Genomic DNA, 26012 nt, shown 5'->3' on the forward strand with positions numbered 1-26012 from the left:
CATCTCGCAAACGCCAACTCTTTCCTAGGCAGGCTACGCTTTGTATCACCGCTTTCCAGAATACGCACACAGCTGAAAACCTCTTACGACAACTGAGGAAGATCATCGCGGAATGGCTTACCCCAATTGGACTCTCCTGTGGATTTGTGGCATCAGACAACGCCAGCAATATTGTGTGTGCATTAAATATGGGAAAATTCCAGCACATCCCATGTTTTGCACATACCTTGAATTTGGTGGTGCAGAATTATTTAAAAAACGAGAGGGGCGTGCAAGAGATGCTGTCGGTGGCCAGAAGAATTGCGGGACACTTTCGGCGTACAGGCACCACGTACAGAAGACTGGAGCACCACCAAAAACGCCTGAACCTGCCCTGCCATCATCTGAAGCAAGAAGTGGTAACGAGGTGGAATTCAACCCTCTATATGCTTCAGAGGTTGGAGGAGCAGCAAAAGGCCATTCAAGCCTATACAACTGAGCACGATATAGGAGGTGGAATGCACCTGTCTCAAGCGCAGTGGAGAATGATTTCAACGTTGTGCAAGGTTCTGCAACCTTTTGAACTTGCCACACGTGAAGTCAGTTCAGACACTGCCAGCCTGAGTCAGGTCATTCCCCTCATCAGGCTTTTGCAGAAGAAGCTGGAGTCATTGAAGGAGGAGCTAACACAGAGCGATTCCGCTAGGCATGTGGGACTTGTGGATGGAGCCCTTAATTCGCTTAACAAGGATTCACGGGTGGTCAATCTGTTGAAATCAGAGCACTACATTTTGTCCACCGTGCTCGATCCTAGATTTAAAACCTACCTTGGATCTCTCTTTCCGGCAGACACAAGTCTGCTGGGGTTCAAAGAACTGCTGGTGACAAAATTGTCAAGTCAAGCGGAACGCGACCTGTCAATATCTCCTCCTTCACATTCTCCCGCAACTGGGGGTGCGAGGAAAAGGCTCAGAATTCCGAGCCCACCCGCTGGCGGTGATGCAGGGCAGTCTGGAGCGACTGCTGATGCTGACATCTGGTCCGGACTGAAGGACCTGACAACGATTACGGACATGTCGTCTACTGTCACTGCATATGATTCTCTCCCCATTGAAAGAATGGTGGAGGATTATATGAGTGGCCGCATCCAAGTAGGCACGTCAGACAGTCCGTACTTATACTGGCAGGAAAAAGAGGCAATTTGGAGGCCCTTGCACAAACTGGCTTTATTCTACCTAAGTTGCCCTCCCACAAGTGTGTACTCCGAAAGAGTGTTTAGTGCCGCCGCTCACCTTGTCAGCAATCGGCGTACGAGGTTACATCCAGAAAATGTGGAGAAGATGATGTTCATTAAAATGAATTATAATCAATTCCTCCGTGGAGACATTCACCAGCAGCAATTGCCTCCACAAAGTACACAGGGAGCTGTGATGGTGGATTCCAGTGGGGACGAATTGATAATCTGTGAGGAGGGGGATGTACACGGTGATATATCAGAGGATGATGATGAGGTGGACATCTTGCCTCTGTAGAGCCAGTTTGTGCAAGGAGAGATTAATTGCTTCTTTTTTGGTGGGGGTCCAAACCAACCCGTCATTTCAGTCACAGTCGTGTGGCAGACCCTGTCACTGAAATGATGGGTTGGTTAAAGTGTGCATGTCCTGTTTATACAACATAAGGGTGGGCGGGAGGGCCCAAGGACAATTCCATCTTGCACCTCTTTTTTCATTCATTTTTCTTTGCGTCATGTGCTGTTTGGGGAGTAGTTTTTGGAAGGGCCATCCTGCGTGACACTGCAGTGCCACTCCTAGATGGGCCATGTGTTTGTGTCGGCCACTTGGGTCGCTTATCTTAGTCACACAGCTACCTCATTGCGCATCTTTTTTTTCTTCTTTGCGTCATGTGCTGTTTGGGGAGTAGTTTTTTGAAGGGCCATCCTGCGTGACACTGCAGTGCCACTCCTAGATGGGCCAGGTGTTTGTGTCGGCCACTAGGGTCGCTTAGCTTAGTCACACAGCTACCTCATTGCGCCTCTTTTTTTCTTTGCGTCATGTGCTGTTTGGGGGGTGTTTTTTGGAAGGGCCATCCTGCGTGACACTGCAGTGCCACTCCTAGATGGGCCAGGTGTTTGTGTCGGCCACTAGGGTCGCTTAGCTTACTCACACAGCTACCTCATTGCGCCTCTTTTCTCTGACGTCCTAGTGGATGCTGGGAACTCCGTAAGGACCATGGGGAATAGCGGGCTCCGAAGGAGGCTGGGCACTCTAGAAAGATTTCAGACTATCTGGTGTGCACTGGCTCCTCCCACTATGACCCTCCTCCAAGCCTCAGTTAGAATTCGTGCCCGGCCGAGGTTGGATGCACACTAGGGGCTCTCCTGAGCTCTTAGAAAGAATAGACTTAGGTTTTTTATTTTCAGTGAGACCTGCTGGCAACAGGCTCACTGCAGCGAGGGACTAAGGGGAGAAGAAGCGAACTCGCCTGCTTGCAGCCGGATTGGGCTTCTTAGGCTACTGGACACCATTAGCTCCAGAGGGATCGACCGCAGGCCCAGTCCTTGGTGTTCGGTCCCGGAGCCGCGCCGCCGTCCCCCTTACAGAGCCAGAAGCAAGAAGATGGTCCGGAAAATCGGCGGCATGAAGACTCTGTCTTCACCAAGGTAGCGCACAGCACTGCAGCTGTGCGCCATTGCTCCTCTCACACTTCACACTCCGGTCACTGAGGGTGCAGGGCGCTGGGGGGGGGCGCCCTGAGGCAGCAATAATAACACCTTGGCTGCCTGAAATACCTCAATATATAGCCCCAGAGGCTATATATGAGGTAAATACCCCTGCCAGAATTCCATAAAAAGCGGGAGAATAGGCCGCGAAAAAGGGGCGGAGCCTATCTCCTCAGCACACTGGCGCCATTTTTCCCTCACAGCTCGGCTGGAAGGAAGCTCCCTGGCTCTTCCCTGCAATATACAGTAACAGTAAGAGGGAAAAGAGAGGGGGGGCATTAAATTTGGCAGTATATATACATATATTATATGAAAAGCAGCTATTAGGGACATAACTCAGTTAGTCCCTATATATATATAAAGCGCTCTGGTGTGTGCTGGCATACTCTCACTCTGTCCCCCCAAAGGGCTTTTTGTGGGTCCTGTCCTCTGTTGAGCATTCCCTGTGTGTGTGGGGTGTGTCGGTACGGCTGTGTCGACATGTTTGATGAGGATAATGAGGTGGAGGCGGAGCAGATGCATTTTGAAGGGACGTCACCCCCTGCGGGGCAGACACCCGAGTGGATGAACTTATGGAAAGAAATGAGTGCACGTATAGATTCTTTACATAAGAAATTTGACGACATGCCAAAAGTGGGACAGCCGGGATCTCAGCTCGTGCCTGTCCAGGTGCCTCAGGGGTCGTCAGGGGCTCTAAAACGCCCGCTACCTCAGTTTGCAGACCCGGATGTCGACACGGATACTGATAACAGTGTCGACGACGATGAGTCAAACCTAATGCCTGTCAGGGCCATTCACTGCATGATTGAGGCAATGAAAGAGGTGTTAAACATTTCTGATTTACATCCAGGTACCACAAAAAAGGGTATTATGTTTGGGGAGAAAAAACTACCCGTAGTTTTTCCCCCATCAGATGAACTAAATGAAGTGTGTGAAGAAGCGTGGCTTTTCCCTGATAAAAAATTTGTAATTCCTAAGAAGGTACTAATGGCGTTCCCTTTCCCGCCAGAGGATAGGTCACGTTGGGAAACACCACCTAGGGTGGATGAAGCGCTCACACGTTTGTCAAAAAAGGTGGCACTACCCTCTCAGGATACGGCCGCCCTTAAGGAGCCTGCTGATAGAAAGCAGGAGGCAATCCTGAAGTCTGTATACACACACTCAGGCATTATACTTAGACCAGCTATTGCGTCAGCATGGATGTGCAGTGCTGCCGCTGCGTGGTCAGATAAACTGTCAGAAAATATTGACACACTAGACAGAGACACTATTCTGCTAACGATTGACCATATAAAAGATTCAGTCTTATATATGAGAGATGCACAGAGGGAAATTTGCCGGCTGGCATCTAAAGTAAGTGCATTGTCTATCTCTGCTAGGAGATGCTTATGGACTCGCCAGTGGACGGGAGATGCAGATTCCAAGAGGCACATGGAAGTTTTGCCTTATAAAGGGGAGGAATTATTTGGGGATGGTCTCTCCGACCTAGTTTCCACAGCAACGTCTGGGAAGTCAGCATTTTTACCCCATGTTCCCTCACAGCCTAAGAAGGCGCCATTTTATCAGGTTCAGTCCTTTCGGACCCAGAAAAGCAAGCGTGGAAAAGGAGGGTCTTTTCTGTCTAGAGGCAGAGGTAGGGGAAAAAGGCTGCAACAGACAGCAGGTTCCCAGGATCAAAAGTCCTCCCCCGCTTCCTCTTCCAAGTCCGCCGCATGACGGTGGGGCTCCACAGGTGGAGCCAGGTACGGTGGGGGCCCGCCTCAGAAATTTCAGCGATCAGTGGGCTCGCTCACAGGTGGATCCCTGGATCCTTCAAGTAGTATCTCAGGGATACATGCTGGAATTCGAGGCGGCTCCACCCCACCGGTTCCTAAAATCTGCCTTGCCGATTGCTCCCTCAGACAGGGAGGCGGTGCTAGCGGCAATTCACAAGCTGTATTCCCAGCAGGTGATAATCAAGGTACCCCTACTTCAACAAGGCCGGGGTTACTATTCCACACTATTTGTGGTACCGAAGCCGGACGGTTCGGTGAGACCCATTTTAAATTTGAAGTCCTTGAACATGTACATAAAAAAATTCAAGTTCAAGATGGAATCGCTCAGGGCGGTTATTGCAAGCCTGGACGAGGGGGATTACATGGTTTCCCTGGACATCAAGGATGCTTACCTGCATGTCCCCATTTACCATCCTCACCAGGAGTACCTCAGATTTGTGGTACAGGATTGCCATTACCAATTCCAGACGCTGCCGTTTGGACTCTCCACGGCACCAAGGGTATTTACCAAGGTTATGGCGGAAATGATGATACTCCTTCGAAGAAAGGGAGTTTTAATTATCCCGTACTTGGACGATCTCCTAATAAAGGCACGGTCCAAAGAACAGTTGTTGGTGGGAGTAGCACTATCTCAGGAAGTGCTGAACCAGCACGGCTGGATTCTGAATATCCCAAAGTCACAGCTGGTCCCGACGTCACGTCTACTGTTCCTGGGGATGATTCTGGACACAGTCCAGAAAAAAGTGTTTCTCCCGGAGGAGAAAGCCAGGGAGTTGTCTTCTCTAGTCAGAGACCTCCTGAAACCAAAACAGGTATCGGTGCATCACTGCACGTGGGTCCTGGGAAAGATGGTAGCTTCTTACGAAGCAATTCCATTCGGCAGGTTCCATGCCAGAATTCTTTCAGTGGGACCTGTTGGACAAGTGGTCCGGATCGCATCTTCAGATGCATCGCTTGATAACCCTGTCTGCAAGAACCAGGGTGTCTCTTCTGTGGTGGCTGCAGAGTGCTCATCTTCTGGAGGGTCGCAGATTCGGCATTCAGGACTGGGTCCTGGTGACCACGGATGCCAGCCTGCGAGGCTGGGGGGCAGTCACAAAGGGAAGAAACTTCCAAGGACTATGGACAAGTCAGGAGACTTCCCTTCACATAAATATTCTGGAACTAAGGGCCATCTACAATGCCCTAAGTCAAGCAAAATCCCTGCTCCTACACCAGCCGGTGCTGATCCAGTCAGACAACATCACGGCAGTCGCCCATGTGAATCGACAGGGCGGCACAAGAAGCAGGATGGCAATGATAGAAGCCACAAGAATTCTCCGATGGGCGGAAAATCATGTACTAGCACTGTCAGCAGTGTTCATTCCGGGAGTGGACAACTGGGAAGCAGACTTCCTCAACAGACACGACCTCCACCCGGGAGAGTGGGGACTTCATCCAGAAGTCTTCCAAATGATTGTACATCAGTGGGGTCGTCCACAGGTGGACATGATGGCGTCCCGCCTAAACAAAAAACTAGAGAGGTATTGCGCCAGGTCAAGAGACCCTCAAGCGATAGCTGTGGACGCTCTGGTGACACCGTGGGTGTACCAGTCAGTTTATGTGTTCCCTCCGCTGCCTCTCATACCAAAGGTATTGAGAATAATAAGAAAGCGAGGAGTAAACACAATTCTCGTGGTTCCGGATTGGCCAAGAAGAACATGGTACCCGGAACTTCAAGAGATGATCTCAGAGGACCCGTGGCCTCTGCCGCTAAGACAAGACCTGCTACAGCAGGGGCCCTGTCTGTTCCAAGACTTACCGCGGCTGCGTTTGACGGCATGGCGGTTGATCGCCGGATCCTGAAAGAAAAGGGCATTCCGGAGGAAGTCATTCCTACGCTTATTAAAGCCAGGAAAGAGGTTACAGCAAATCATTATCACTGCATATGGCGGAAATATGTTGCATGGTGTGAGGCCGAAAAGGCCCCAACTGAGGAATTTCAACTAGGTCGATTTCTGCATTTCCTGCAAGCAGGAGTGAATATGGGCCTAAAACTGGGTTCCATTAAGGTACAGATCTCGGCTCTATCGATTTTCTTTCAGAAAGAACTAGCTTCAGTACCTGAAGTTCAGACATTTGTAAAGGGAGTGCTGCATATTCAGCCCCCATATGTGCCTCCTGTGGCACCTTGGGATCTCAACGTGGTGTTGAGTTTCTTAAAATCACATTGGTTTGAACCACTAAAAACCGTGGATCTGAAATATCTCACGTGGAAGGTGGTCATGTTATTGGCCTTGGCTTCTGCCAGGCGAGTATCAGAATTGGCGGCTTTGTCTTATAAAAGCCCTTATCTGATTTTCCATATGGATAGGGCAGAATTGAGGACTCGTCCCCAGTTTCTCCCTAAGGTGGTGTCAGCGTTTCATTTGAACCAGCCTATTGTGGTGCCTGCGGCCACTAGGGACTTGGAGGACTCCAAGTTGTTAGACGTGGTCAGGGCCCTGAAAATATATGTTTCCAGGACGGCTGGAGTCAGAAAATCTGACTCGCTGTTTATCCTATATGCACCCAACAAGCTGGGTGCTCCTGCTTCTAAGCAGACTATTGCTCGTTGGATTTGTAGTACAATTCAACTTGCACATTCTGTGGCAGGCCTGCCACAGCCAAAATCTGTCAATGCCCATTCCACAAGGAAGGTGGGCTCATCTTGGGCGGCTGCCCGAGGGGTCTCGGCTTTACAACTTTGCCGAGCTGCTACTTGGTCAGGGGCAAACACGTTTGCAAAATTCTATAAATTTGATACCCTGGCTGAGGAGGACCTGGAGTTCTCTCATTCGGTGTTGCGGAGTCATCCGCACTCTCCCGCCCGTTTGGGAGCTTTGGTATAATCCCCATGGTCCTTACGGAGTTCCCAGCATCCACTAGGACGTCAGAGAAAATAAGAATTTACTCACCGGTAATTCTATTTCTCGTAGTCCGTAGTGGATGCTGCGCGCCCATCCCAAGTGCGGTTTATCTGCAATACTTGTACATAGTTATTGTTAACTAAATCGGGTTATTGTTGAGCCATCTGTTGAGAGGCTCAGTTGTTTCATACTGTTAACTGGGTTTCATATCACGAGTTGTACGGTGTGATTGGTGTGGCTGGTATGAGTCTTACCCGGGATTCAAAATCCTTCCTTATTGTGTACGCTCGTCCGGGCACGGTATCCTAACTGAGGCTTGGAGGAGGGTCATAGTGGGAGGAGCCAGTGCACACCAGGTAGTCTGAAATCTTTCTAGAGTGCCCAGCCTCCTTCGGAGCCCGCTATTCCCCATGGTCCTCACGGAGTTCCCAGCATCCACTACGGACTACGAGAAATAGAATTACCGGTGAGTAAATTCTTATTTTTTTTCTTCTTTGCGTCATGTGCTGTTTGGGGAGTAGTTTTTTGAAGGGCCATCCTGCGTGACACTGCAGTGCCACTCCTAGATGGGCCAGGTGTTTGTGTCGGCCACTTGGGTCGCTGAGCTTAGTCATCCAGCGACCTCGGTGCAAATTTTAGGACTAAAAATAATATTGTGAGGTGTTCAGAATAGACTGAAAATGAGTAGAAATTATGGTTATTGAGGTTAATAATACTTTGGGATCAAAATGACCCCCAAATTCTATGATTTAAGCTGTTTTTTAGGGTTTTTTGAAAAAAACACCCGAATCCAAAACACACCCGAATCCGACAAAAAAAATTCGGTGAGGTTTTGCCAAAACGCGTTCGAACCCAAAACACGGCCGCGGAACCGAACTCAAAACCAAAACCCGAAAAATTTCCGGTGCTCATCACTAGTGCAGACGGCCTATCACACGCCTTATACACCCACCAAGTCAGCGCATGACACGTGACGTACTTCATGGGCTACACGCTGCCGACGTCACATGTAGGAGGTGGTCGTAATAATGTGACTCAACCGTGTATCAATGTATAGAATGTGCTCTATTTTATTTCAGTCTCTTGTGTGCTCTCTTTATTGTATATCTGTCTATAAATTATCTCCGTATTGCATATTGGTCTCTAAAATGCTCTCTTTATTGTTCATCAGTTCTGTGAGTGATCTCTGTATTGTATATATATATATTTTTATATATATATATATATATATATATATATATATATTTATATATATATATATATATATATATATATATACCAAGTTTGCTTTCTCTTATGTAAAGAGATCACTGGAATGTTTTCTGTACTGTATAGAGGTCCATAGAATGTTCTATGCGTTGTATCGAAGTCCCTAGAATGATCTATGTATTGTATATCAGTCACTAAAGTGTTCAGTGTATTGTAGAGATCCCAGAGTGCTCAGTGTATTGTGCAGAGATCCCAGAGTGCTCAGTGTATTGTACAGAGATCCCAGAGTGCTCTGTGTATTGTTTAGAGGTCCTAGAGTTCTCAGTGTATTGTACAGAGGTCCCCAAAGTGCTTAGTGTATTGCATAGAGGTCCCCAGAGTGCTCAGTGTATTGTATAGAGGTCCCTAGAGTGCTCAGTGTATTGTATAGAGATCCCAGAGTGCTCAGTATATTGTATAGAGGTCCATAGAGTGCTCAGTGTATTGTAAAAAGGTCCCTAGAGTGCTCAGTGTATTGTAAAAAGGTCCCCAGAGTGCTCAGTGTATTGTATAGAGGTCCCCAGAGTGCTCTTTGTATTGTATAGAGGTCCCCAGAGTGCTCAGTGTATTGTATAGAGGTCCCTAGAGTGTTCAGTGTATTGTATAGAGGTCCCCAGAGTGCTCAGTGTATTGTATAGAGGTCCCTAGAGTGCTCAGTGTATTGTATAGAGGTCCCTAGAGTGCTCAGTGTATTATATAGAGGTCCCTAGAGTGCTCAGTGTATTGTACATAGGTCCCTAGAGTGCTCAGTGTATTGTACATAGGTCCCTAGAGTGCTCAGTGTATTGTAGAGATCAATACAGTTATATGTTTTCGGGAAACCACACGGTCACTCCCATTCTACTGCAGTGCACCGGTAGAAAAGCCTGTGTCACTTGCTGGTGTTTGCTCCCAGGCCACGAATTGCCACTACATGGTCTGACGGTGTGCATGGTTATAGAACTCCTCCCTGGAACACAAGTGGATTTAAGAACTGGTTTCAGCAGTTTGATATAATGTAGGGAAAATGCATAATGGAAAACTGCCTCAATGATGTGATAATAAAGTCTCTTTATAGGAATGTAATTGGTCACTGACTGGTACAATTAAATTATGATAGTTACTAAAATGGACTCCCAGTTGCCACAGAACATCCACCAGTGTAATGCCACATTCTAAATGTTAAAATAAAAAAACACATCAGCAGGCAGTGCTGTACACAGTGTGTCAGGATTCTGGGGATCATTCCGAGTTGATCACTCGCTAGCTAGTTTTAGCAGTCGTGCAAACGCTATGCCGCCGCCCACTGGGGAGTGTATTTTAGCTTAGCAGAAGTGCGAACGCCTGTGCAGCCGAGCTCTGCAAAAACAGTTTGTGCAGTTTCTGAGTAGCTCTGACCCTACTCAGCGCTTGCGATCACTTCAGACTATTCGTGTCCGGATTTGACGTCATACACCCTCCCAGCGAACGCCCAGCTACGCCTGCGTTTATTCAGATACGCCTGCGTTTTTGCAAACACTCCCTGAAAACGGTCAGTTGACACCCAGAAACTGTCAATCTTCTTGCGGCCGCCAGTGCGAAGGAAAACTTCGCTAGAACCTGAGCACTACCAGAGCTTTGTACCTGTACGTCGTGGGTGCGCATTGCGGGGCATACGCATGTGCAGAAACGCCATTTTTTCACCTGATCGCTGCGCTGCGAAAATCGTCAGCGGGTGATCAACTCGGAATGACCCCCTTAGTCCCCTAAGTCCTGAACCCCCCCTTCAGCCTCGCGGCTTTTTGGCCCAGTACTGAGCCCGGAAGCTGACTCTTTCTTGCGAGAAATCACTGTTGAAGTCTATCTCTGCCTGACTCCCCGTGGACTCCCAGTAGAACAAGTTATTTCCGTGGAAGGCGGAAGATTTCAGCGTTTTCATATCACGGATCTAGAGAGTATAAAACACAGTAAAATAAATATTTGAGCACTTCCATCGTCATATGAATTACAAAGCGCTGTATGAAATTAATTCAACTTTGCAATAAATTTTATTGAAAAGTTACATTATTTTGCGCATATTTAGCTCCTCGGTACGTGACCTAGCAGTCTGCGGCAGAATGACAGCGCAGAAGACATGAGACACACTGAGTGACCGGTAACTCACCAGGATGAAGTTTGGGTGGGTTTTGTTGGCTCCTGTTTCCAGATCCATATAAAAGGCATAGATCGCAATGGTATACTTAGGGGGCACATCGATAAAGGTACGGCACGCGTGAGACCATGGCTTGGACTGTACCGGGTTCTGTATGTCTCCTTTCATCCCAAAGAGCTGGACATCACAGTCTGTGAGAACACAGAGAATGGTGGCGGGTCAGAGGCAACGTGTACATATAATACCATACACCACACACAACCATTTAGTCAGACACTCCAGTATATTGTTGGAACGTGGGAACATGATCATTAGTGTGTTGTCCATTCTCTAGAAGGTGTAGAATGGGAAACGCCACTCTCTCGTACCTTGCTGGTTGCTCTTTGTATCTAGTCTGCTGAAGTACTCCAGCGCAATACCGTTACCAGCATGCACCTGGCGCTGCCTCACTTTCAGGGTGTTTGACCTTGCAAGTACCGTCACTACTGAAAGCCGCTTGCACCCTTTCCTCCACATTTCTTTGTTATAGAACTCCACAAACTCTCCTGTGACGGCAGAAAATTATAACAGACAGATAAACACAACATTATATATACAGATACATATGCACTGGAAATGTGCTGATGATATTACAGCCATTGTACAAGGTGCCCTGGCCACTAGAGGCGCTGTTCCATTGTAAGGTCTGAGAGTATTGGCCAAACATAAGTGAGTTCTGAGACACACAGAGTTCTGAGATAGAGTTCTGAGACAACCAGAGTTCTGAGGTAGAGTTCTGAGACACAGAGAGTTCTGAGATAGAGTTCTGAGACACACAGAGTTCTAGGATAGAGTTATGAGACACACAGAGTTCTGAGATAGAGTTCTGAGACACAGAGAGTTCTGAGATAGAGTTCTGAGACACACAGAGTTCTAGGGTAGAGTTATGAGACACACAGAGTTCTGAGATAGAGTTCTGAGACACACAGAGTTCTGAGATAGAGTTCTGAGACACACAGAGTTCTAGGATAGAGTTCTGAGACACACAGAGTTCTAGGATAGAGTTCTGAGACACACAGAGTTCTAGGGTAGAGTTATGAGACACACAAAGTTCTAGGATAGAGTTATGAGACACACAGAGTTCTAGGATAGAGTTATGAGACACACAGAGTTCTGAGATAGAGTTATGAGACACACAGAGTTCTAGGATAGAGTTATGAGGTACACAGAGTTCTGAGGTAGAGTTTTGAGACACACAGAGTTCTGAGATAGAGTTCTGAGACACACAGAGTTCTGAGGTAGCGTTCTGAGACACAGAGTTCTGAGGTAGAGTTATGAGACACACAGAGTTCTAGGATAGAGTTATGAGACACACAGAGTTCTGAGATAGAGTTCTGAGACACACAGAGTTCTGAGATAGAGTTCTGAGACACACAGAGTTCTGAGATAGAGTTCTGAGACACACAGAGTTCTGAGATAGAGTTATGAGACACACAGAGTTCTGAGATAGCGTTCTGAGACACAGAGTTCTCAGAGACACAGAGTTCTAGGGTAGAGTTCTGAGACACACAGAGTTCTGAGATAGAGTTCTGAGACACACAGAGTTCTGAGATAGAGTTCTGAGACACACAGAGTTCTGAGATAGAGTTCTGAGACACACAGAGTTCTGAGATAGAGTTCTGAGACACACAGAGTTCTAGGATAGAGTTCTGAGACACACAGAGTTCTAGGATAGAGTTCTGAGACACACAGAGTTCTAGGATAGAGTTCTGAGACACACAGAGTTCTAGGGTAAAGTTATGAGACACACAGAGTTCTGAGGTAGAGTTCTGAGACACACAGAGTTCTGAGATAGCGTTCTGAGACACAGAGTTCTGAGATAGAGTTCTGAGACACACAGAGTTCTAGGATAGAGTTCTGAGACACACAGAGTTCTAGGATAGAGTTCTGAGACACACAGAGTTCTAGGATAGAGTTCTGAGACACACAGAGTTCTAGGGTAGAGTTATGAGACACACAGAGTTCTAGGATAGAATTCTGAGACACACAGAGTTCTAGGATAGAGTTAGGAGACACACAGAGTTCTAGGATAGAGTTAGGAGACACACAGAGTTCTAGGATAGAGTTCTGAGACACACAGAGTTCTAGGATAGAGCTATGAGACACACAGAGTTCTGAGATAGAGTTCTGAGAAACACAGAGTTATGAGACACACAGAGTTCTGAGGTAGAGTTCTGAGACACACAGAGTTCTAGGATAGAGTTATGAGAAACACAAAGTTCTAGGATAGAGTTCTGAGACGCACAGAGTTCTGAGATAGAGTTCTGAGACACACAGAGTTCTGAGATAGAGTTCTGAGACACACAGAGTTCTAGGATAGAGTTATGAGACACACAGAGTTCAAGGATAGAGTTATGAGACACACAGAGTTCTAGGATAGAATTCTGAGACACACAGAGTTCTAGGATAGAGTTAGGAGACACACAGAGTTCTAGGATAGAGTTCTGAGACACACAGAGTTCTAGGATAGAGCTATGAGACACACAGAGTTCTGAGATAGAGTTCTGAGAAACACAGAGTTATGAGACACACAGAGTTCTGAGGTAGAGTTCTGAGACACACAGAGTTCTAGGATAGAGTTATGAGAAACACAAAGTTCTAGGATAGAGTTCTGAGACGCACAGAGTTCTGAGATAGAGTTCTGAGACACACAGAGTTCTGAGATAGAGTTCTGAGACACACAGAGTTCTGAGGTAGAGTTCTGAGACACACAGAGTTCTAGGGTAGAGTTATGAGACACACAGAGTTCTAGGGTAGAGTTATGAGACACACAGAGCTCTAGGATAGAGTTATAAGACACACAGAGTTCTAGGATAGAGTTATGAGACACACAGAGTTCTAGGATAGAGTTATGAGACACACAGAGTTCTGAGATAGAGTTCTGAGATAGAGTTCTGAGGTAGAGTTCTGAGACACACAGAGTTCTAGGATAGAGTTATGAGACACACAGAGTTCTAGGATAGAGTTCTGAGACACACAGAGTTCTGAGGTAGAGTTCTGAGACACACAGAGTTCTAGGGTAGAGTTATGAGACACAGAGTTCTAGGGTAGAGTTATGAGACACACAGAGTTCTAGGATAGAGTTATGAGACACAGAGTTCTAGGATAGAGTTATGAGACACAGAGTTCTGAGATAGCGTTCTGAGACACAGAGTTCTGAGATAGAGTTCTGAGACACACAGAGTTCTAGGGTGGAGTTATGAGACACACAGAGTTCTGAGATAGAGTTCTGAGAAACACAGAGTTTTGAGACACACAGAGTTCTGAGACACAGAGTTCTGAGGTAGAGTTATGAGACACACAGAGTTCTAGGATAAAGTTCTGAGACACACAGAGTTCTGAGGTAGAGTTCTGAGACACACAGAGTTCTAGGGTAGAGTTATGAGACACAGAGTTCTAGGGTAGAGTTATGAGACACAGAGTTCTAGGGTAGAGTTATGAGACACACAGAGTTCTAGGATAGAGTTATGAGACACACAGAGTTCTGAGATAGAGTTCTGAGAAACACAGAGTTATGAGACACACAGAGTTCTGAGGTAGAGTTCTGAGATAGAGTTCTGAGGTAGAGTTCTGAGACACACAGAGTTCTAGGATAGAGTTATGAGACACACAGAGTTCTGAGATAGAGTTATGAGACACACAGAGTTCTAGGATAGAGTTATGAGGTACACAGAGTTCTGAGGTAGAGTTTTGAGACACACAGAGTTCTGAGATAGAGTTCTGAGACACACAGAGTTCTGAGGTAGCGTTCTGAGACACAGAGTTCTGAGGTAGAGTTATGAGACACACAGAGTTCTAGGATAGAGTTATGAGACACACAGAGTTCTGAGATAGAGTTCTGAGCCACACAGAGTTCTGAGATAGAGTTCTGAGACACACAGAGTTCTGAGATAGAGTTCTGAGACACACAGAGTTCTGAGATAGAGTTATGAGACACACAGAGTTCTGAGATAGCGTTCTGAGACACAGAGTTCTCAGAGACACAGAGTTCTAGGGTAGAGTTCTGAGACACACAGAGTTCTGAGATAGAGTTCTGAGACACACAGAGTTCTGAGATAGAGTTCTGAGACACACAGAGTTCTGAGATAGAGTTCTGAGACACACAGAGTTCTGAGATAGAGTTCTGAGACACACAGAGTTCTAGGATAGAGTTCTGAGACACACAGAGTTCTAGGATAGAGTTCTGAGACACACAGAGTTCTAGGATAGAGTTCTGAGACACACAGAGTTCTAGGGTAAAGTTATGAGACACACAGAGTTCTGAGGTAGAGTTCTGAGACACACAGAGTTCTGAGATAGCGTTCTGAGACACAGAGTTCTGAGATAGAGTTCTGAGACACACAGAGTTCTAGGATAGAGTTCTGAGACACACAGAGTTCTAGGATAGAGTTCTGAGACACACAGAGTTCTAGGATAGAGTTCTGAGACACACAGAGTTCTAGGGTAGAGTTATGAGACACACAGAGTTCTAGGATAGAATTCTGAGACACACAGAGTTCTAGGATAGAGTTAGGAGACACACAGAGTTCTAGGATAGAGTTAGGAGACACACAGAGTTCTAGGATAGAGTTCTGAGACACACAGAGTTCTAGGATAGAGCTATGAGACACACAGAGTTCTGAGATAGAGTTCTGAGAAACACAGAGTTATGAGACACACAGAGTTCTGAGGTAGAGTTCTGAGACACACAGAGTTCTAGGATAGAGTTATGAGAAACACAAAGTTCTAGGATAGAGTTCTGAGACGCACAGAGTTCTGAGATAGAGTTCTGAGACACACAGAGTTCTGAGATAGAGTTCTGAGACACACAGAGTTCAAGGATAGAGTTATGAGACACACAGAGTTCTAGGATAGAATTCTGAGACACACAGAGTTCTAGGATAGAGTTAGGAGACACACAGAGTTCTAGGATAGAGTTCTGAGACACACAGAGTTCTAGGATAGAGCTATGAGACACACAGAGTTCTGAGATAGAGTTCTGAGAAACACAGAGTTATGAGACACACAGAGTTCTGAGGTAGAGTTCTGAGACACACAGAGTTCTAGGATAGAGTTATGAGAAACACAAAGTTCTAGGATAGAGTTCTGAGACGCACAGAGTTCTGAGATAGAGTTCTGAGACACACAGAGTTCTGAGATAGAGTTCTGAGACACACAGAGTTCTGAGGTAGAGTTCTGAGACACACAGAGTTCTAGGGTAGAGTTATGAGACACACAGAGTTCTAGGGTAGAGTTATGAGACACACAGAGCTCTAGGATAGAGTTATAAGACACACAGAGTTCTAGGATAGAGTTATGAGACACACAGAGTTCTAGGATAGAGTTATGAGACACACAGAGTTCTGAGATAGAGTTCTGAGATAGAGTTCTGAGGTAGAGTTCTGAGACACACAGAGTTCTAGGATAGAGTTATGAGACACACAGAGTTCTAGGATAGAGTTCTGAGACACACAGAGTTCTGAGGTAGAGTTCTGAGACACACAGAGTTCTAGGGTAGAGTTATGAGACACAGAGTTCTAGGGTAGAGTTATGAGACACACAGAGTTCTAGGATAGAGTTATGAGACACAGAGTTCTAGGATAGAGTTATGAGACACAGAGTTCTGAGATAGCGTTCTGAGACACAGAGTTCTGAGATAGAGTTCTGAGACACACAGAGTTCTAGGGTGGAGTTATGAGACACACAGAGTTCTGAGATAGAGTTCTGAGAAACACAGAGTTTTGAGACACACAGAGTTCTGAGACACAGAGTTCTGAGGTAGAGTTATGAGACACACAGAGTTCTAGGATAAAGTTCTGAGACACACAGAGTTCTGAGGTAGAGTTCTGAGACACACAGAGTTCTAGGGTAGAGTTATGAGACACAGAGTTCTAGGGTAGAGTTATGAGACACAGAGTTCTAGGGTAGAGTTATGAGACACACAGAGTTCTAGGATAGAGTTATGAGACACACAGAGTTCTGAGATAGAGTTCTGAGAAACACAGAGTTATGAGACACACAGAGTTCTGAGGTAGAGTTCTGAGATAGAGTTCTGAGGTAGAGTTCTGAGACACACAGAGTTCTAGGATAGAGTTATGAGACACACAGAGTTCTAGGACAGAGTTCTGAGACACACAGAGTTCTGAGGTAGAGTTCTGAGACACACAGAGTTCTAGGGTAGAGTTATGAGACACAGAGTTCTAGGGTAGAGTTATGAGACACACAGAGTTCTAGGATAGAGTTATGAGACACACAGAGTTCTAGGATAGAGTTATGAGACACAGAGTTCTGAGATAGCGTTCTGAGACACAGAGTTCTGAGATAGAGTTCTGAGACACACAGAGTTCTAGGGTGGAGTTATGAGACACACAGAGTTCTGAGATAGAGTTCTGAGAAACACAGAGTTTTGAGACACACAGAGTTCTGAGACAGAGTTCTGAGACACAGAGTTCTGAGGTAGAGTTATGAGACACACAGAGTTCTAGGATAAAGTTCTGAGACACACAGAGTTCTGAGATAGAGTTATGAGACACAGAGTTCTGAGGTAGAGTTATGAGACACACAGAGTTCTAGGATAGAGTTCTGAGACACACAGAGTTCTAGGATAGAGTTATGAGACACACAGAGTTCTGAGATAGCGTTCTGAGATAGAGTTCTGAGACACACAGAGTTCTGAGATAGAGTTCTGAGACACAGAGTTCTGAGGTAGAGTTATGAGACACACAGAGTTCTAGGATAGAGTTATGAGACACACAGAGTTCTGAGATAGCGTTCTGAGACACAGAGTTCTGAGATAGAGTTCTGAGACACACAGAGTTCTGAGATAGAGTTCTGAGACACAGAGTTCTGAGGTAGAGTTATGAGACACACAGAGTTCTAGGATAAAGTTCTGAGACACACAGAGTTCTGAGATAGAGTTATGAGACACAGAGTTCTGAGGTAGAGTTATGAGACACACAGAGTTCTAGGATAGAGTTCTGAGACACACAGAGTTCTAGGATAGAGTTATGAGACACACAGAGTTCTGAGATAGCGTTCTGAGATAGAGTTCTGAGACACACAGAGTTCTGAGATAGAGTTCTGAGACACAGAGTTCTGAGGTAGAGTTATGAGACACACAGAGTTCTAGGATAGAGTTATGAGACACACAGAGTTCTGAGATAGCGTTCTGAGACACAGAGTTCTGAGATAGAGTTCTGAGACACACAGAGTTCTAGGGTGGAGTTATGAGACACACAGAGTTCTGAGATAGAGTTCTGAGAAACACAGAGTTTTGAGACACACAGAGTTCTGAGACAGAGTTCTGAGACACAGAGTTCTGAGGTAGAGTTATGAGACACACAGAGTTCTATGATAAAGTTCTGAGACACACAGAGTTCTGAGATAGCGTTCTGAGACACAGACTTCTGAGGTAGAGTTATGAGACACACAGAGTTCTAGGATAGAGTTATGAGACACACAGAGTTCTGAGATAGAGTTCTGAGACACAGAGTTCTGAGATAGAGTTCTGAGACACACAGAGTTCTGAGATAGAGTTCTGAGACACAGAGTTCTGAGGTAGAGTTATGAGACACACAGAGTTCTAGGATAGAGTTATGAGACACACAGAGTTCTGAGGTAGAGTTCTGAGACACACAGAGTTCTGAGATAGCGTTCTGAGACACAGAGTTCTGAGATAGAGTTCTGAGAAACACAGAGTTCTGAGATAGCGTTCTGAGACACAGAGTTCTGAGATAGAGTTATGAGACACACAGAGTTCTAGGGTAGAGTTATGAGACACACAGAGTTCTAGGGTAGAGTTCTGAGACACACAGAGTTCTAGGATAGAGTTATGAGACACAGAGTTCTGAGATAGAGTTCTGAGAAACACAGAGTTATGAGACACACAGAGTTCTGAGGTAGAGTTCTGAGACACACAGAGTTCTAGGATAGAGTTATGAGACACACAAAGTTCTAGGATAGAGTTCTGAGACACACAGAGTTCTGAGATAGAGTTCTGAGACAAACAGAGTTCTGAGATAGAGTTCTGAGACACAGAGTTCTGAGGTAGAGTTATGAGACACACAGAGTTCTAGGATAGAGTTATGAGACACACAGAGTTCTAGGATAGCGTTCTGAGACACACAGAGTTCTAGGATAGAGTTCTAAGACACACGGAGTTCTAGGATAGAGTTATGAGACACACAGAGTTCTAGGATAGAGTTATGAGACACACAGAGTTCTGAGGTAGAGTTCTGAGACACACAGAGTTCTAGGATAGAGTTATGAGGCACACAGAGTTCTAGGATAGAGTTCTGAGACACACAGAGTTCTGAGATAGCGTTCTGAGACACAGACTTCTGAGGTAGAGTTATGAGACACACAGAGTTCTAGGATAGAGTTATGAGACACACAGAGTTCTAGGATAGAGTTATGAGACACACAGAGTTCTGAGGTAGAGTTCTGAGACACACAGAGTTCTAGGATAGAGTTATGAGACACACAGAGTTCTAGGATAGAGTTATGAGACACACAGAGTTCTGAGATAGAGTTCTGAGACACACAGAGTTCTAGGGTAGAGTTATGAGACACACGGAGTTCTAGGATAGAGTTTTGAGACACACAGAGTTCTGAGATAGAGTTCTGAGACACACAAAGTTCTAGGATAGAGTTCTGAGACACACAGAGTTCTGAGGTAGAGTTCTGAGACACACAGAGTTCTAGGATAGAGTTATGAGACACACAGAGTTCTAGGATAGAGTTATGAGACACACAGAGTTCTAGGATAGAGTTATGAGACACACAGAGTTCTAGGATAGAGTTCTGAGACACACAGAGTTCTGAGGTAGAGTTATGAGACACAGAGTTCTGAGGTAGAGTTCTGAGACACACAGAGTTCTGAGGTAGAGTTATGAGACACAGAGTTCTGAGGTAGAGTTATGAGACACATACCAGCCGTGCAGTTGAGGGAACTAGTCAGAACTTTGACGACAATCACCTCGCCAAGAGGGCGCCCAATGGAGAACACACAGTCCTTTTCAAGGAGACCAGTAGCATTTACAACTCCGGATGAGTTCAGGAACTGATGTCCACAGACCCCTACAGGAGAGAGGAACACACCGAACCGTCAAGAACATCCCTAATACTATCACATTCTATAAATTTATTCAGGACTTACCTCTAAATAGGGCCTTATCAATGTGTGATCTGACATGCAGGAACCCAGCTAATTAAAACACCTGAGGGTGAATGGGAGGGGTGCCAATACCAGAGGAAGGAATCCTTACCTTCCAGTGTACAATATATACACAAATATAGTGGGGAAAAGGGGGGGACCTGGACTGCACATCCTATAACTAAAGATATCTGTGCAAATGTGTGCTAAGAACTTCAGTTATACTCCATGTTATTTGTGAGGGTTTATTTCAATTATTCTTACTATCAGTGTTCTTGGTGCTAGGAGTGTGCGTCTGCATCTCTCTTCCTATCTCTCTGGTTGTACCAACAGCTGCATTAATCAGGGCAGTATAAGAAGCAGAGGATACATACCATTCCCTCCTCCATCCTCCTCCACCACAGGCTGTTCTGGTCTGTCACTTGGTGGGACATAGACAGAGGGGACGGCAGCATCTGTATGATGTGGTCTCAGCCTGGGGTCACTTGGTGTTTGGGTTGTCACCAGTGATCTGTGCGATACGTCTGGCTGTGCGTCCTTGTGGCAGGGTGTCTCTGAGCAGCCACGCAGGGTGATAGGTTTTGGGGTGTGTCGACAGAATGCGGGACTGACTTGCAGATGGCTCTTTGTGTTGAAACAGAATTGCTCACGACTTTGAATCCCATTACCACAGGTGGCCGAGCACTAAATGTAAAGACTGTCAGTCACACAAAGAGTAACAGGATCCTTTCCCTCTGCCCAATGATTACCAGAACCGCAGAGTGCCAGCCTTGCCAAATCACGCCATTAAATCAGCATGGAGTCCGGCAGGGAATAGCCATCACAATTACCAAGACAATTTCTGGGGATCCCCAAACCCTAGAGATTATTATACAAGATAAACATGGAGAAAGCGGGGTATGTTTACTAAAGGTCCATTTCCATACATTTTTTTAGTGATGGAAATTGGTCTAAATCAATGTTGTATTTCCAGGGCTAAAATACACATTTACTAAGTTTTAGAACTTAATATAAAAAAATTATCTATCAGTAAATGTGTGTTTCGGCCCTGGAACCCAACATCGGTTGAGATCGATTTTTGAAATCAACCTCTAGTGAATAAACCCCAGTAATTTAAATCTCCTCTCATAACACAAGGGGGATATCCAATTAGCCACGGTAATTTACCTAGGGGGATATCCAATTAGCCACTGTAATTTACTTAGGGAGGTATCCAATTAGCCACTGTAATTTACTTAGGGGGGTATCCAATTAGCCACGCCAATTTACTTAGGGGAGTATCCAATTAGCCACGGTAATTTACTTAGGGGGGTATCCAATTAGCAATGGTAATTTACTTAGGGCGGTATCCAATTAGCCACGGCAATTTACTAAGGGGGGTATCCAATTAGCCACGGCAGTATACTTAGGGGAGTATCCAATTAGCCATGGTAATTTACTTAGGGGGGTATTCAATTAGCCACGGCAATTTACTAAGGGGTGTATCCAATTGTCCATGGTCATTTACTTAGGGGGGTATCCAATTAGCCATGGTAATTTACTTAGGGGGGTATCCAATTAGCCATGGTAATTTACTTAGGGGGTATCCAATTAGCCATGGTAATTTACTTAGGGGGTATCCAATTAGCCATGGTAATTTACCGCGGCTAATTGGCTCGCCAGATGCTATCCTATTAGTCCCGATAGTCAACGCTTATCAGGGATGCGTTTTTTGCATGATAAGCGCTACGATAATACATAGGTCCGTGGGTTTTTAGCAGACCCTATGTATTTTCGGCAGAAAAACGGGGTATTCTCACAATTTAATTGTATAGGGGGTGATAAAAAAATTGGTGATAAAAAACTAATTAAATATAAAGAAAACAAAAACGTTTTTCATGGGTCTGGGACTCCAGGTCGACAACAAAAAGGTCGACACACCTTAGGTCGATGCCAATTGGTCGACACACCTTAGGTCGACATGGATACAAGGTCGACATGGACAAAAGGTCGACATTAACAAGGTCGACATGGAAAAAGGTCGACATGAGTTTTTTATGTTTTTTTGGTGTCGTTTTTTCCGTAGAGTGACCGGGAACCCCAATTAGTGCACCGCGTCCCCTCGCATGGCTCGCTTTGCTCGCCATGCTTCGGGCATGGTGCCTCCGCTCCGCTTCGCTCGGCACAGATTACCGTTCCAATCGTAGTCCACGTGGATCGTTAAGTATGAAAAGGTTCCAAAAAAGAAAAAAATTGTGAAAAACTCATGTTGACCTTTTTCCATGTCGAACTTTTTCCATGTCGACCTTTTGTCCATGCCGACATTTTGTCCATGTCGACATAAAGTGTGTCTACCAATTGGCGTCGACCTAAGGTGTGTCGACCTTTTTGTTGTCGACCTGGAGTCCGGATACCGTTTTTCATGGCCGTGGCATTATCGTGGCTAATTGGATACCCCTCTTAGGTGCACCAGAAACAACCGGAGTTACATATATATTAATACCTGCATCCAGGCCCCTACTTCCCATGTGTAGAAGCAGCTGGTGATAAAGCAGGGAACGGCAGGCAGGGGTCTCTCATGAGACGGACACGATGCTTCATCCACGTCTCTCTGTACGCCGTCCACGGTCTGCACACATGAGACCTTCTGTTTAGACACGCCGTACCCGCAAGCTTCAGAGCACTGGCTGCTTTCCACAACTCGCCACCTAGTGGCGACAAAGAAGAAGACACAGTTTCCCTCAAATTTATTTCATCATCAGAAACATGTGGACGCCTGGACATCACCAGGGCCGAAACTAGGATTTTCGTCACCTGGGGCAAGGCAATCGTTTGCGCCCCCCCCCAAACAAAAAAAAGCCAGCTGTGGGCAGACAGGTGGGTCAGAGACATTGCCAAGGGTGCTGTCTGGTGCCTCACTGGAGCAGCACAGCACTGCCGGTAAAAAAAACACGTTAAAAAAAAACCCTGTTCCTCTGTAACTCCTTGGCACCCCCTCAAATCCTGCACCCGGGGCGCATGCCCCCTTAGCCCCCCCCCCCCCCCCCCCTAGTTACGGCCCTGACATCACATACACAGGTGCTAGACATATTGTGTATGGGGAACTGAGACTTGGCTACTCGGCCATGGAATCCCTAATCAGCAAAGCGTTTGGTAAAATATTCCTTTGCCTCAGAGGCAGTTTGGATCTCAGTAGTTAGAGTCGCCACTGAGGACCCATGATTATTACGCACTGCAGCACTTGGCGGTCCACTGTGCGACCCACCTGCGGCTGCCCGCTGCAACACTCTGTGACACTCCCACAAGATAGAAGAGTTCTGCGCGATCGCATGGTCACCTCTCAGTTACCGCCCATTTTACGGAAAGTGCAGTCTGTCGGCAGACGGATGTTTCTGTCCGCACAAGCATTCTCTGTGCCTAATTCAGACCTGATCGCTGTTGTGCGAAACCGCAAAGCGGGCAATTATCAAACGACTGCGCATGCATATGGATCGTAATGTGCAGGTGTGAGACCAAACTGCGAAATAATCCTGCTTCTTTTTTTATCACTAGGCGAACGCAGATTAATTGACAGGAAGCGGACGTTTGGGGGTGGTAACTGCCCATTTTCTAGGAGTGTCAGGAAAAATGCAGGTGTGCCCAAGCATTTTCAGGGAGGGTGTGTGACGTCAGCTCCGGCCCGATCAGCCTGTGTATCGCACTGTAGGAGTGAGTCCTGGGCTGCGCACACACTGCACACACTGGAAAAATCATTCCATGGTGAGTGAGTTGTGGACGGATTTGCAGCTGACCGGTGTTTGCAAAGCTTTTCGCACGGCGTACGCAGACTTGCACGGGGAGGATTTTCACTCTGTCTGGGCGGCGACTATCCAATCGCAAACCTCTGCAAATTCACAGAGGAGCGGTCAGGTCTGATTCAGGCCCTCTGTACCTATACAGACACCTAGGGCCTAATTCCAAGTTGATCGCAGCAGGAAATTTTTTAGCAATTGGGCAAAACCATGTGCACTGCAGGGGAGGCAGATGTAACATGTGCAGAGAGAGTTAGATTTGGGTGGGTTATTTTGTTTCTGTGCAGGGTAAATACTCGCTGCTTTATTTTTACACTGCAATTTAGATTTCAGTTTGAACACGCCCCACCCAAAACTAACTTTCTCTGCACATGTTATATCTGCCCCTCCTGCAGTGCACATGGTATTGCCCAACTGCTAACACATTTGATGCTGCGATCAACTCAGAATTAGGCCCCTAATCCTACAAACGCTGTCTCTGGCACATGCGCAGCGTGCTCAAATCCCCGACATCTGTGCGCATAGCGACTTGCGTTCAGCTGAGGTTTGGCCCTGCACCCAGCACAGCGTGTGGCTGGTGCACGTCTCATTACTGCGGATGTTAGAACAGCGGGCGGGATAGACAGCCACCTGCAGACGTACAGATTTGTAGTATACATGGGCGGATTCTGGCATTACCATGATGTAGTAATCAGGCTCTAGTCGCTCTATGGTACAGCGGGCGCAGACGCGTCAGACGCAGACTTAGCCCCACTGTCGGCCATGTTGTATAGCTCACATAAAAATGCACTAGCTTGTTGTAACATCATCCCCAGCCCCAGTAAGAGTATAGCAGAGGATGCTAGGGAGTAGCCCTGGCATAACCTTAGTATCAGGAGGCATACACCACTGTAATGGGTTAGGAAGAGGAGCGGGCACCTCGGGGGGCATGGCTGCTGGTTGCAGGGTTCCTGTTCCTGGGGATGAGGCAGGTGCTGACATTCACCATCTGCAACAATTTGCTCCTCAATGTCGCCTTGTGCGGGAGCCCTGGCGCAGTACAGGACCCTCATTAAAATGCCCCCACCGCAGCTCACGCTGCAAGATCCGGTCTTATAGCGCCACCTGTAAGAGAAAGTAAAGTGAAGCATAAAGAACCACTTTCATTACATGTTTATTTGACGCTCTTAGCATGGGGCAAAGCCAGCCATCAGTCTTACAAGTATTACATTTCATGGTGGCATTAATCACAGAAGTAGCACAGCGAGGGGCAGATGTATCAATGCTCATTCTCCATGTGATCTGGGCGTGATATTAGCAGCTGAAACCGCATTGCAATATGTGATAATACCGCCCCACTGTATCACATAGCACACACAGGGACAGAGGAGCCCATCCCCGCAATGTGACCGCATCAGCAGCCTCTTCACACCTCTAGCCGGACTCCTGCGCACGCTGTCGGATAGGAGAACATGTGGGTGATACTTCATATTTGCCAGTATCTCCCGAAAATGGGTATTTTGGTGGAATATTCCATAAAAATGTAATGATAAATAAGCCCCTTACACTTTTGCCCCAATGTACCTCCAGATTATCCCTTTTGAGGGAGTTGGCAACAACTACCCCAACTGCACAACCCTGGTTCCATCCGATCACCCAGAGATAGAGGTCACTGTCAGGCAGTTAGTGGTTACTGTACACTGATATAGTTGTGCGGCACAGTGAGAGGTGTCAGGCAGTTAGTGGTTACTGTACACTGATATAGTTGTGCGGCACAGTGAGAGGTGTCAGGCAGTTAGCGGTTACTGTACGCTGATATAGTTGTGTGGCACAGTGAGAGGTGTCAGGCAGTTAGTGGTTACTGTACACTGATATAGTTGTGCGGCACAGTGAGAGGTATCAGGCAGTTAGTGGTTACTGTACACTGATATAGCTGTGTGGCACAGTGAGAGGTGTCAGGCAGTTAGTGGTTACTGTACGCTGATGTAGTTGTGTGGCACAGTGGGAGGTGTCAGGCAGTTAGTGGTTACTGTACGCTGATGTAGTTGTGTGGCACAGTGGGAGGTGTCAGGCAGTTAGCAGTTACTGTACGCTGATATAGCTGTGTGGCACAGTGAGAGGTGTCAGGCAGTTAGTGGTTACTGTACACTGATATAGTTGTGTGGCACAGTGAGAGGTGTCAGGCAGTTAGTGGTTACTGTATGCTGATATAGCTGTGTGGCACAGTGAGAGGTGTCAGGCAGTTAGTGGTTACTGTACACTGATATAGTTGTGTGGCACAGTGAGAGGTGTCAGGCAGTTAGTGGTTACTGTACGCTGATATAGCTGTGTGGCACAGTGAGAGGTGTCAGGCAGTTAGCGGTTACTGTACA

At 46.4% G+C, this 26012-nt stretch overlaps 1 protein-coding gene across 2 annotated transcripts in view; it reads right to left on the bottom strand.

Moving 5' to 3' along the window:
- Nucleotides 1–9639: 9639 nt before the first annotated feature.
- The window catches only part of ADAMTS13 (ADAM metallopeptidase with thrombospondin type 1 motif 13), a 98197-nt gene continuing 81824 nt past the window's right edge, over nucleotides 9640–26012 (bottom strand). For both annotated transcript variants that reach the window (XM_063935849.1, XM_063935848.1), the window contains exons 26-32: nucleotides 24580–24765; nucleotides 22374–22578; nucleotides 20266–20575; nucleotides 19669–19815; nucleotides 11088–11264; nucleotides 10732–10910; nucleotides 9640–10515 (exon numbers count right to left, since the gene is read on the bottom strand). In XM_063935849.1, coding sequence (XP_063791919.1) covers nucleotides 10354–10515; nucleotides 10732–10910; nucleotides 11088–11264; nucleotides 19669–19815; nucleotides 20266–20575; nucleotides 22374–22578; nucleotides 24580–24765 — 1366 coding nt within the window. In that variant the 3' untranslated portion in view covers nucleotides 9640–10353. The remainder of the gene's footprint in view (nucleotides 10516–10731; nucleotides 10911–11087; nucleotides 11265–19668; nucleotides 19816–20265; nucleotides 20576–22373; nucleotides 22579–24579; nucleotides 24766–26012) is intronic.

The sequence above is a fragment of the Pseudophryne corroboree genome, chromosome 8, assembly GCF_028390025.1.
Source record: "Pseudophryne corroboree isolate aPseCor3 chromosome 8, aPseCor3.hap2, whole genome shotgun sequence".
NCBI lineage: Eukaryota > Metazoa > Chordata > Amphibia > Anura > Myobatrachidae > Pseudophryne > Pseudophryne corroboree.